This window comes from Vipera ursinii, assembly GCF_947247035.1.
Source record: "Vipera ursinii genome assembly, chromosome: W".
Classification (NCBI taxonomy): domain Eukaryota; kingdom Metazoa; phylum Chordata; class Lepidosauria; order Squamata; family Viperidae; genus Vipera; species Vipera ursinii.
The window spans coordinates 22,802,311-22,815,027 of record NC_139522.1 but is presented as its reverse complement, the minus strand read 5'-3'; the positions used below and the strand labels follow the sequence as shown (position 1 = coordinate 22,815,027).

The window sequence follows — 12,717 nt, the reverse complement described above, 5'->3', positions numbered from 1 at the left end:
ATCCCAGGAGGAAAAAAAATTCCTAGCGGACTCCCTTTCCAGGTTGCCCCAGTACAAAAGCCGCCAAGAGGAGATTGTGAACTCCCATCATTCCGCAACCATAATCAATTTCTCAAGTAACTACAGGGGGGCAACCACGGGCAAAACCACCTGAACCTGATAGCCTGTTGACAAAAAGGCTGAAGGAGGAATTGAAAACCGATTTCTGGTTCCTGGAAAACAAAACCATACTGACTTGTCGGGACGGGTTGGCTTGGAAGGGGTCGAAACTGTATCTACCAGAAACCCTTAGAGTTCAGGCCCTCCAACACAGCCATGATAGCAAACAAGCAGGTCACTTTGGATACCTGAAAACTTTACATTTAATTTGACGGCAATTTTGGTGGCCACGGCTAAAGAAGGATGTTGAGAATTATGTGAAAAGCTGTGCAACAATGAAAAAATGTCCAGGTAAGCCCCCTGGATTATTGCAGCAAATAGCTGATCTGTCCCAACCCTGGTTGGAGATTGCCATTGACTTTATTGAGGAGTTACCAAAAAGTAGGGGGAATACAGTAATATGGACTGTGATTGACCTTTTTTCAAAGCAAGCTCACTTCATTGCCTGCTCCGGTCTTCCCTCCGCAAAGAAACTAGCAAGAAAGTTTCTCAAACACATCTACTGACTCAACAGAGCTCCAAAACAGATTATTTCGGATAGAGGAGTACAATTTACTGTGAGATTTTGGAGGGACGCTATGGTGGAGCAATACATTAGATGTTATGTTTAGTACCAGCAAACGACATGGACTGACCTCCCCTTTGCTGAGGTGACTTATAATAACACGGTGCATACCAGCACTGGACTCACTCTTTTTAAAATAGCTACTGGTAGGGAATTCATTCTGATGCCTGAACTCCCTCAGGACCCTCCCGTTTCTCAGACTTTAGATCAGTGGGTGACTTCTTGGAAAGCTGTTTGGGACAATGCAAAAGCGGCTGTAATAAAAGCCTCAAAAATTTACAAAGAGCAAGCAGACAAGAGAAGGGCTCCCCAGAGGCCATTTTGAGTGGGTGAAAAGGTGTATTTCTCTACAAAGTATCTAAGACTCAAGTTGCCTAGTAATAAATTGGGACCAAAATTCCTTGGACCTTTTCTCCATAGTCACCGTGGAGTTAAAACTCCCTTGCCTTTTAGGGAAAGTTCACCGTGTTCCGCTGCAGCCTATTGAAGCCATAGAGAGAGTCCTCATTGAGACCTCCTCCAAGACAGGCACCTGGTACCCTTGTTGTGGAGGGAGAGACTCATTATGAAGTAAAATGAATCCTTGATTCAAGGTTATACAAGGGAAAGTTACAATATTTGGTGCAGTGGAAAGGATACCCACTATCAGAGGCTACCTGAATAAAAAGTACTGATGTAAGAGCTAATAGATTAGTACGTAAATTTTATGATAAACATCCAAATAAGCCTAGAGGTGATTCTTGACTCTTAACTCCTTTTCTGCCTACAGGATTTCTCTCTTCTCTAGGGGATCCAACTGTCAACCTTCAACCGAATTTGGCTGCAGCCACCTTCACTTCATTTCGGTTGCCACATTAATGGGAGGGGAGATGTATTCTCTTAGTTTAGATCTAACAATAAATTGTTCTGTGGGAACCAAGGTCAAGTTACCTAAGTTTTTGGTGGGCTGAAGCTACACTTAGAAAGCCTGCCAAAGTAGTTAATTGGGGATTGTGATTTATGACACACTGCAGGGGTGGGGAGTTCAACTTGTTACTTTGTAACCTTGGGGGGGGGACTTTCAGTCTTGGTTTCACCTTTGTTCGTGCCAATACTTTGTAGCCATTAAATCTGTTCTTTGAGGAAAGCAATTGCCTCAGAGTTCTTATTTCTACTGGTCTCATCTATTGGAACCATGACAGTCAATTTTGCAATTGCTGCATATTCTCCATTTTTAGTTTCCAGTCTGATATTGTAGGCAAAGTTTTTATTTTCCAATGTTGTGCTAAATTTGTTCTTGCAGCTGTCAGCATATATCTTAGTAAATTGTGATATTTTTCATTTATACAGGTGGAACTTGAAAAATTAGAATATCGTGCAAAAGTTCATTTATTTCAATAATGCAACTTAAAAGGGGAAACTAATATATGAGATAGACTCATTACATGCAAAGCAAGATAGTTCAAGCCGTGATTTGTCATAATTGTGATGATTATGGCGTAGACCTCATGAAAACCCCAAATCCACAATCTCAGAAAATTAGAATATTACATGCAATCAATAAAACAAGGAGTGTACATAGAGCAGTATCGGACCTCTGAAAAGTATAAGCATCCATAAGTACTCAGTACTTGGTTTGGGCCCCTTTTGCAGCAATTACTGCCTCAATGCGGCGTGGCATGGAAACTATCAGCCTGTGGCACTGCTGAGGTGTTTGTTGTGATTCAGGGTCAGCCTGTGGGTTCGGCAGTTGGGTCGGACGATTCAGAGGAGGAGGAGGGGGTGTTGGAGAGCCTGCAGAGGACATCCCTGAGGCTTCGCAGAGCCCTCAGCCAGGCCCTTCTCATCTGGTCACTACGCAGACCCAGCTGTGTGAGCCTGACAGCGTGGATGAAGATGACCCACAACTGGCCCTGTTCAAGGACGCCCAACGCAGGAGGCAGTCAATCAGGAGTAAACAGAGGAAGGCAATGGGGCACCTCGGAAGGAGGCAGAGAGAAGCCACGCCTTGAACTTTTTAAAAGGGGAATGTGTGGGAGGGCTGGTTTGCTGAAGGCAACCATTTGAATAGCTCCTGTTTCATGGTTCGTGTTTTGGTTTTGCTCTGTTTGCTCTGTTTTGTGTCAATAAATTTGGCAGGCTTAGTTCCAGCCTCTTGCCTTTTTGTAAAGGGGTTGTCCCTGCCTTTTCTGCAGGGCCGGTAGTAGGCTGGTACAGAACAGTGTTATAGAAAACCAGGATGCTTCAATAGTGCCCTTCAGCTCTTCTGCATTGTTCGGTCTCATATCTCTCATCTTTCTCTTGGCAATGTCCCATAGATTCTTCTTTTTTTTATTAAAGAGTTTTACAAAAACAAAATTTTACAATACATCCCAAAATCCCAGCCACCCCAAACCACCCCCCTTTCCCCCCCACTTCCCAGAGCTAAGTACAGGGTATAGTTATAATAATCATATTCTAGCTAAAGATTATCCATAATATAAAATTAACCAAATTCATAATGTGCTTTAACTCCCCTTTAACATAAATACATACAAAGTACTAACACTAAAATTAATAACAATATCCCTCTAAAATCTACTCATAAGCTAAATGGAACTTTTTAGTCCCATATTTATTCTGAATATAATCTATCCATCTCCTCCAAACTGAAATATATCTTTCTTGTGAATGATCCTTCAAGTAAGCAGAAATCTTAGACATTTCTGCAAGATTCGAAACTTTAAACACCCATTCTTCTATTGTAGGCAAACTATCCTTCTTCCAATATTGTCCCACCAGTAACCGTGCTGCTGTTATCAAATTCAACATCAAATTGGTTTCTAACATCACAATCTAGAACAATACCCAATAGAAACAATTGCGGAGAGAACTTTATCTTTCTCTTAAAAATCTTTTGAATGTTCCACCAAATTTTTACCCAAAAAGCTTTTATATTTCTGCAAGTCCACCACATATGAAAATAGGTGGCTTCTAAACTACCACATCTCCAACATTTAGACTGTAAGTTAGGATACATCTTAGACAACTTTTTGGGATCCAAATGCCATCTATAAACATTTTATAAAAATTTTCTCTTAAATTTTGAGCCTGAGTAAATTTAACATTTCTAACCCAAATTACCTCCCAAGTATCCAGCGAAATTGGTTCCTGAATATTTTGTGCCCACTTTATCATACAATCTTTAACTAATTCCGTTTCCGAGTCCAGTTCGATTAAAACATTATATATCCTCTTTATATGTGCACGATTTAAATCTCTAATTTGTTTTACTAAATTTTCATCTGTAATTGTGATGCCAACCTTCTGATCCAACTTCCACCTAGCTTTCAATTGGGTATATTGAAACCAAGAGTAACTTATGTTTTCTTGTCTTAACTCCTCTAATGATTTAAATTGCCAATCATTCCCTTCCAATCTAAGTAATTCCTTATAAGAAAACATATCCAAACTCACTCCCATAGATACACCTTCTATCGCGTGTCCAGGAATTCCCCAAATCGGTATTTTATAATTTAACTTATAATAATACTTTTTCCAGACACGCAACAAGGCACTTCTAAGAATATGAGATTTAAAAGCCCTATCCATCTTCTTATCGTAAAGCAAATATGCATGCCACCCATATACCAAATCCCAACCCTCAAGGTGAAGTATTCTCTTATTAGTTAAATTAAGCCAATCGCTAACCCATGTCAAGGCCACCGCATCATAATACAGTTTCAAATTTGGCGCCTTGAGTCCCCCTCTTTCCCTAGCATCTTGTAAAATCTTAAATTTAACTCTTGGTTTTTTCTCCGCCCAAATAAATTTATTAATACCCTTCTGCCATTCATCAAGGTTGGCATCCTTTTTCAATATAGGTATCATTTGAAACAAAAAGAGAAACTTCGGCAGAACATTCATTTTAACAACTGCAATTCTTCCCAGTAAAGATAATTGTAATTTTTTCCAATTATTTAAATCCCTTTGTACCTTCAACCATAATGTTTCATAGTTATTCTTATATAATTTTACATTTGAAGCTGCAATATACACTCCTAAATACTTAACCTTTTTTACTATTTCAAAACCTGTTACTTTAATTAACATTTCCCTTTCACTCATAGATATATTCTTAGATAATATCTTAGTCTTATTACTATTCACCTTAAACCCAGAAACCTTACCATACTGAGTTATAATTTCCATCAAATCTATAACCGACTGTATCGGTTGAGATACTGTCACAACCAAGTCATCAGCAAAAGCTCTCAATCTATAATCATTCTGTTTTAATTCCCTTTATCATAGAGGACTCTCGAATTTTAATTAATAAAATCTCTAAAGTTAGAACAAACAATAATGGTGATAGGGGGCATCCCTGTCTTGTACCTTTTTCAATTTTAAACGTCTCTGTTAGCCCCCCATTAATTATAATTTGTGCAGTTTGTTGTTGGTATATAGCTTTAATAGAATGTAGAAATCCTTCTCCAAAATTCATCTCCTCAACAACTCTCAACAAGAATTGCCAATTCAATTGATCAAAAGCTTTCTCTGCATCCAAAAATATCAATGCTGCAGGGACTTGGTTGTTCTTATCCAAATATTCAAGCAAATTTACAATTTGTCTTACATTATATTTCATATACCTTCCTAATATGAATCCCGATTGATCACTATGAATCAATTGTTTCAAAACTTGCATTAATCTATTAGCCAATACTTTAGCAAAAATCTTATAATCTGTATTCAAAAGCGATATAGGTCTATAATTTTTAGGTTGAGTAAGGTCTTGATCGCATAGGGAAGCGGTGGCTCAGTGGGTTAGGACGCTGAGCCTGTTGATCAGAAGGTCGGCAGTTTGGCGGGTCGAATCCCGAGTGCCGCGTAACAGAGTGAGCGCCTGTTACTCGTCCCAGCTTCTGCCAACCTAGCAGTTCGAAAGCACGTAAAAATGCAAGTAGAAAAATAGGGACCACTCCAGTGGGAAGGTAACAGCGTTCCGTGCGCCTTTGGCGCCTAGTCATGCCGGCCACATGACCACGGAGACGTCCTCGGACAAGTGCTGGCTCTTCAGCTTTGAAACGGAGATGAGCACCGGCCCCTAGAGTCGGAAACGACTAGCACGCATGTGCGGGGGAACCTTTACCTTTACCTTAAGGTCTTGATCCTCCTTTGGAATCAATGATACAAAAGCTGTCCTCCAAGATGGAGGAACTGCTCCTCCAGTCTGAATTTCATTAAACAAGATCTTTAAAGGTTCAATCATTTCAACCAACAACCTTTTATAATAAATTGCTGTTAATCCATCTGTTCCCGGGGCCTTGCCCACTTTCAACTGTTTAATAGCTAAAGAGATTTCCTCTGATGTTATTAGGCGATTCATCTCAAGTTGTTGTTCTTTTGAAGGTCTCGGAAAATGAGCTTCCTGTAAATACTTATCTATATCTAAAACTTGTATATTTTCTCTAGAATATAATTTCGAATAAAAATCTAAAAAACTCCTCTTAATCAGCTTTTGTTGATAGACTTCTTTTCCATTATATTCTATTCTATCTATAGTACGTGACTTCTGTTTTTTCCTTAATTGGTAAGCCAACCACCTACCAGGCTTATTAGCATTACAAAAAGTGTTATGTCTAGCATAACGCAAATTAGTTGCTACTTGGTCAGCCAATAGCATACTAAATTGTTCTTTCAATAAATGTATCGAAATCCTTAAATTATTATCCAATGGATTCAAAATAAAATCTTTCTCTTTAGATGTAATCTCTTCCTCAAGATCTATACGTTTTTGCATTTGCTTACGCCTATAGGCATTATTCATATAAATCAAGACCCCTCTCATATAAGCTTTACTGGCATCCCAAACCATTCTCATCGATGTACCTTTATGCATATTCATAACAAAGAATTCTTTCACACGTTCTCTACATTTCTGCAAGAACACCTCATTTGTAAACAAATTTTCATTCAGTCTCCAGGATCTTCTACTACCATCTTCAGTAAAAAAAACTCCAACCAAACAGGACTGTGATCCGACAATATCTTAGGAAAAATCTTAATGTTCTTAACCCTAGAGAAAAGATCAGTAGTAATTAAAATAAAGTCAATCCTAGAGAAAGATTTATGTCTATCCAAAAAAAAAGTAAAATCTCTGTCTTTTATATTCCTTTCCCGCCATACGACTCTTAATTCCAGATCCTCCTTCAAATCAAAAAAAGCTTTAGGCAATTTTGAATTAGAAAAGTTTTTGAAGGATCCCTTCTTATCTTCAGATGGGTCCAAAACTCCATTCCAATCCCCCATCATAATAATAGATTTGTAATCCAATTCAATTAGTCTCTGATATAAAAGTTTAAAGAATTTTTGCTGTTGTTGATTTGGAGCATATAATCCAACAAGAAGAGCTTTCTTTCCTTGTAGCATTAACTCAATACAAACATATCTCCCTTGTTTGTCTGATTCAATTAATCTAGCCAAAAAATCTTTTCTTAAATAAATGACCACTCCAGCCTTCTTGTCCAGAGCAAAAGATGCAAAATGTGTTCCCAATCGGGAATTAGCCAAATACTTTTGGTCTTTTAATGCAATATGTGTCTCTTGTAAGCTAACAATGTCATTTTTATGTTGTTTCAAATAATAAAATACTTACTTTCTTTTCTGTGGTGAATTTAAGCCATTTACATTCCATGTCAGGAACTTCACCATCTTTGGTGACCAGGAGCCTTTGGAACATAGCCTGAAGATCACCTGTTGCTCTCTTCGGACGTGCTCCTCCCACAGGCTCTGAAACAGCCGCATCTTGCGTAGTTGGACCAGATACAAGCTTCTGCTTTTGCTCTTTTTCCTTACGCTTGTATGCAGCCCTAGTCATCCTCTGTTCTCTTGGGTCCTCCTTTAACACCAAAGTCTGCTCCATAATCTCAGCCTGCTGCATCTTCTCAAGAGACAATGACATTGCCCCTTCACTCAATTGTTTATCTTCTTGTCTTGCTTCTGTTCTTTTAACTCGAGGAGACGGTGGTGAGCCTGCTTTAAGGATGGCGGCGTTTCTGAAGCCGCCCGATCTTGGGAAGCGTTAGAGCGCCCGGAGGCAGCGAAAATCAGCTGTCCCGTGCCACCGAAGTCTCTCCCTCAGGAGAAGAGAGAGAGGCGAGCCTGTTTGGGTAGAGGTAGAGCTCCTCTGTGATTCCCCCAACGCCTGGGGGCTAACGGAGTGAGTTCCCTCGGAGCCCAGGCTTTCTCCGCTCCCAGGACGCTTTCACTCCACAAAGGAGTGAAACAAGACACGACAACTACATCTGCTGCTTAGATGGGATTGTGAGTATTTTTTTTCTTTGAGAAGCAGGCAGAGCAAAGCAGGAGGATTTGAATTTTCAAGTTGGATTTTAACTTTAACTCAGATTCATTATCTTCTTCAAGTTTTAAGCTGACTGAAATGGAGAAAAAATGGCGCTGGAACGTTTCTTTCTTGTGTGAATTGACTGTTTTGGAAAATTGTTATATTTTGCAATATAGCAAGAGATACAATGTGCAACTGATTCCATCCAGTACCGAACTTTGTGTATTTGAAAGTTTGTTCTTTTTCTTTTTATTGAAGGATAAGGAACTTTGGGAGAAAAACTTTTATTTATATTTTTTGTCCCTTCTCCTTTTTTTTTCTTTTTGAACTTTGATTCTGCTGGGTGAAAGAGGAAATCGAAACTTAAGAGATGGCTGTGAGGCGTGGGGGAGGTCCTACAATTTCTAAAAGTGTTATTTCTTCACCTTTACCACAAGCCGCAGGGCAGACTTCGACGAAACCTACAGTACAACCACCTTCCCCCCCCACCTCCTGCATTCACACTGGCAGACATTCAGCAAGTTGTGATGCAGTCAACACAAGCAATAACACAAGTATTACAGCAAGAAATAAAGGAAACAAAGGAAGAATTTGTTAATCAAAACAATCAAATGAGGGAGGATATAGTGCTTGCACTCCAGGGCTTGGCTGCACATATCAAACGCCTGGATGTTCGTGTGGATTCAGTTATGGAGTATGTGGAGAATCTGGAAAATAAAATTATCAGTACTGAACAGAAAATAGAGTAGAGGTTAAAGTTGATAGAACAAAAGATGAACTTACCATATCACAATATAAAAATATGGAGTTTGCATTGCGCAACAGAGGCCTTAAAGAGAATCCTAAAGAAGATTTGGAATGGGAAGTGGCGCAAGCAGTGGCTCCTGTCTTGAAATGTGAACCTGAAGAATTACTTAAAGAAATGGATAAGACATTTAGGGTTAACTCCTGGATTGCTAGGCAAAAAATTTTACCTAGAGATGTAGTGATTTATTTTTCCAGGAGATCAACCAGAAATTCTATTATCCAGGCTTTCTATCGGGAAAGATTTGAAATCGCAGGCCAAGATATTATAATTTTAAAGGAGATACCTGCAAAAATTCTTAGAAAAAGGAAAGATTTCGCTTTTCTGTCCGATGAGCTTAAGAAGCGACAAATTCAGTTTAGATGGGAAATACCCAATGGAATTGTGGTGAATTATGCAGGGACGAGGTACAGGTTGGATACAATTTTAAAAGCAAAGGAATGTCCCATAGATTCTTTATGGGGTTCAGGTCAGGCGAGTTTGCTGGCCAATCAAGCACAGTAATCCCATGGTCATTGAACCAGGTTTTGGTGCTTTTGGCAGTGTGGGCAGGTGCCAAGTCCTGCTGGAAAATGAAGTCAGCATCCCCATAAAGCTCGTCTGCGGAAGGAAGCATGAAGTGCTCCAAAATCTCCTGGTAGATGGCTGCGTTGACCCTGGACTTAATGAAGTACAGTGGACCAACACCAGCAGATGACATGGCTCCCCAAATCAACACAGACTGGAAACTTCACACTGGACTTCAAGCATCTTGCAGTGTGTGCCTCTCCATTCTTCCTCCAGACTCTGGGTCCTTGGTTTCCAAATGAGATGCAAAAGTTGCTCTCATCAGAAAAGAGGACTTTGGAACACTGAGCAGCAGACCAGGTCTGTTTTCCTTTAGCCCAGGTAAGACGCTTCAGATGTTGTTTGTTGTTCAGGAGCGGCTTGACAAGAGGAATGCGACATTTGAAGCCCATGTCCAGGATCCATCTGTGTGTGGTGGCTCTTGATGCACTGACTCCAGCCTCAGTCCAATCCTCGTGAAAGTCCCCAACACTTTTGAATGGCCTTTTCCTCACAATCTTCTCCAGGCTGCAGTCATCCCTGCTGCTTGTGCACCTTTTTCTTCCACACTTTTCCCTTCCACATAACTTTCTATTAATGTGCTTTGATACAGCACTTTCGGAACATGAGGGGCCGGGTGAGTGTGGCCAGGGTGGGCGTGGTCTACTGGTTGGGCGTGGCTGGAGTGTGTGTGACCTACTGGGTGGGCATGGCCAGCTCTACATTGTTCGCGTCAATGGTGCATATGGGGGCCTGGGCAGGAGTGGGACAAATCTGAGGGTCTCTGGCAGAAGGAGATGGGACTGGGGCAAGTGCCGAGGCATGGTCCACTGGAGGAGCCTCACTGTTCCTCTCAGGCCATGCGGGGGGGGGGAGCCTGGACGGTGATGCGGAGGTCAAATGCCCAGCCTAGCCCTCAAGCACCCGCAGCACTAAGCCCACCCCCACTTCCCCAAGGGGGTGCCCAGCTGCTGTGCTTGCTCTCCTTAGCCAGGTTGCTCATGATGGGTATGAGGGCAACGTCAAGAGGGAGGCCCGCTTCCTCTCCATGTGAGGAGACCTGGCTTTGTTTCCAAAGCTTCCTTAGCAATAGGATGGGAGACCACCCAGGTTAGGCCAGGAGGAGGGGGCAAGGGGATGGTGAAAGGGAAGCAGGGAAGGTCTAAGGCAGGACTTCCCTCAGAACCTCCCTCTCCTTCCTTCCTTCCTTCCTTCCTTCCTTCCTTCCTTCCTTCCTTCCTTCCTTCCTTCCTTCCTTCCTTCCTTCGAACAGAGTGATGGAAAAATATTTGAGATGAGGGAGGGAGAAAAACAGGCAAGAAACGCAGCTGGGGAAGTGTCATCCTTCATGAGGAATGAAGAAATGTACCATTGCCTGGAAGTACCATTGGCCCTCTTCTCACAGCGCTGAGAGGCTGAGCCGGGTGGCACAAATCTGAAGAGAAGCACAACGCTGCCCAGCCCCTAGCCTGCCTGAAGTAGGCAGGGCCATGTGCTGGCCACTTCCAGGCGATGATGATGATGATGATGATGATAATAATAATAATAATAATAATAATAATAATAATAATAATAAGCGATGGTGCCTCCCTAGCGTGCACCCAGGGGGCGGGGCCGATGCGGCAGGGGGCGGTCCCTCACTGTTTCCAGGATGGCTTCGCGGGCCACATGAAACCACTTCGCGGGCCGGATCTGGCCCCCGGGCCTTGTGTTTGACATGTCTGCTTTAGCATCTTCCTGTGTTGGGTTAAAATGGTAATATTTAAGTAACCTTAGGTGTCCCAGGAAATTGGAATTTTAATTTTTCCTTTAGAGAAAAAAACAGCATGCTTTACTTCATAGAAGAGTAATAACTACAGGCATGCTAATTTTGTGTATTGAAAATAAACATTATAATAGAGACTTTTTCTTATAGGCAATGGAACATGCAAATGGAATGGAGCTGGATGGTAGAAGAATTCGGGTTGATTACTCTATCACAAAGAGAGCACACACGCCCACCCCTGGCATCTATATGGGCAGGCCAACTCAGTAAGATATTCTTTTTATTTCAAGATTGACTTAGCCCTATTATTATGAGAAATTCATTTGCCATGGGACTTCAAGTTAAACATGTTCTAGTCTAATGAGTGCTTTATTTCATAATATTCTTTATACAAATATATTCATTAGCTGGTATTTTAAGTGAGACCTTGGAGCCCAATGAATAGGAGTAAACACAGAGAGACTTACTTTATTCCAAACACAGAACCTACTTCACTGAAGTATTCCATCAGAATGTTTCAAAAGGATTGTGTTCCAGTACAATAACTCCAAATAGTTCCAGTATTCTGCTGTAGTGAATCAATGGAACCCAAAATAGGCCCATTGTTTCTCTTTATGTTTTGGTCCTAGGGCTCCAGAAGTAGGTGCAATTGTAATCTGTGCCGAATACTTCCTGAAGAATAAATAAATGCTTTGAAAATTACCATAGCACACAATGGAAGCAACAGTTCTACAGTGAGGAAAAAAATTATTTGATCCCCTGCTGATTTTGTACGTTTGACCACTGACAAAGAAATGATCAGTCTATAATTTTAAGGGTAGGTTTATTTTAACAGTGAGAGACAGAATAACAAAAAAAAAATCCAGAAAAATGCATTTCAAAAAAGTTAGAAATTGATTTGCATTTTAATGAGTGAAATAAGTATTTGACCCCTTCACAAAACATGACTTAGTACTTGATGGCAAAACCCTTGTTGGCATTCACAGAGGTCAGACATTTCTTGTAGTTGGCCACCAGGTTTGCACACATCTCAGGAGGGATTTTGTCCCACTCCTCTTTGCAGATCCTCTCCAAGTCATTAAGGTTTCAAGGCAGCTCAACGTTTGGCAGCTCGAACTGTCAGCTTCCTCCACAGATTTTCTATGGGATTAAGGTCTGTAGACTGGCTAGGCCACTCCAGGACCTTAATGTGCTTCTTCTTGAGCCACTCCTTTGTTGCCTTGGTTGTGTGTTTTGGGTCATTGTCATGCTGGAATACCCATCCACGACACATTTTCAATGGCCTGGCTGAGGGAAGGAGGTTCTCGCCCAAGATTTGATGGTACATGGCCCCGTCCACCGTCCCTTTGATGCGGTGAAGTTGTCCTATCCCCTTAGCAGAAAAACACGCCCAAAGCATAAGGTTTCCACCTCCATGTTTGATGGTGGGGATGGTGTTCTTGGGGTCACAGGCAGCATTCCTCCTCCTCCAAACACGGCGAGTTGAGTTGACACCAAAGAGCTCGATTTTGGTCTCATCTGACCACAACACTTTCACCCAGTTCTCTGAATCATTCAGATGTTCATTGGCA

The 12,717-nt window shown here is 41.3% G+C and overlaps 1 protein-coding gene across 10 annotated transcripts in view; it reads left to right on the top strand.

Annotated features, from left to right (window-relative positions):
- LOC310648289 (transformer-2 protein homolog alpha-like) overlaps positions 1 to 12,717 on the top strand; it is a 124,425-nt gene that overhangs the window by 98,179 nt on the left and 13,529 nt on the right. For 9 of the 10 annotated variants that reach the window (XM_083376053.1, XM_083376047.1, XM_083376046.1 and 6 more), the window contains one exon: positions 11,297 to 11,412. In XM_083376053.1, coding sequence (XP_083232179.1) covers positions 11,297 to 11,412 — 116 coding nt within the window. Of the gene's footprint in view, positions 1 to 11,296; positions 11,413 to 11,775; positions 11,850 to 12,717 lie in introns of those variants that run through there. The other variant, XM_083376054.1, reaches the window with a different exon arrangement.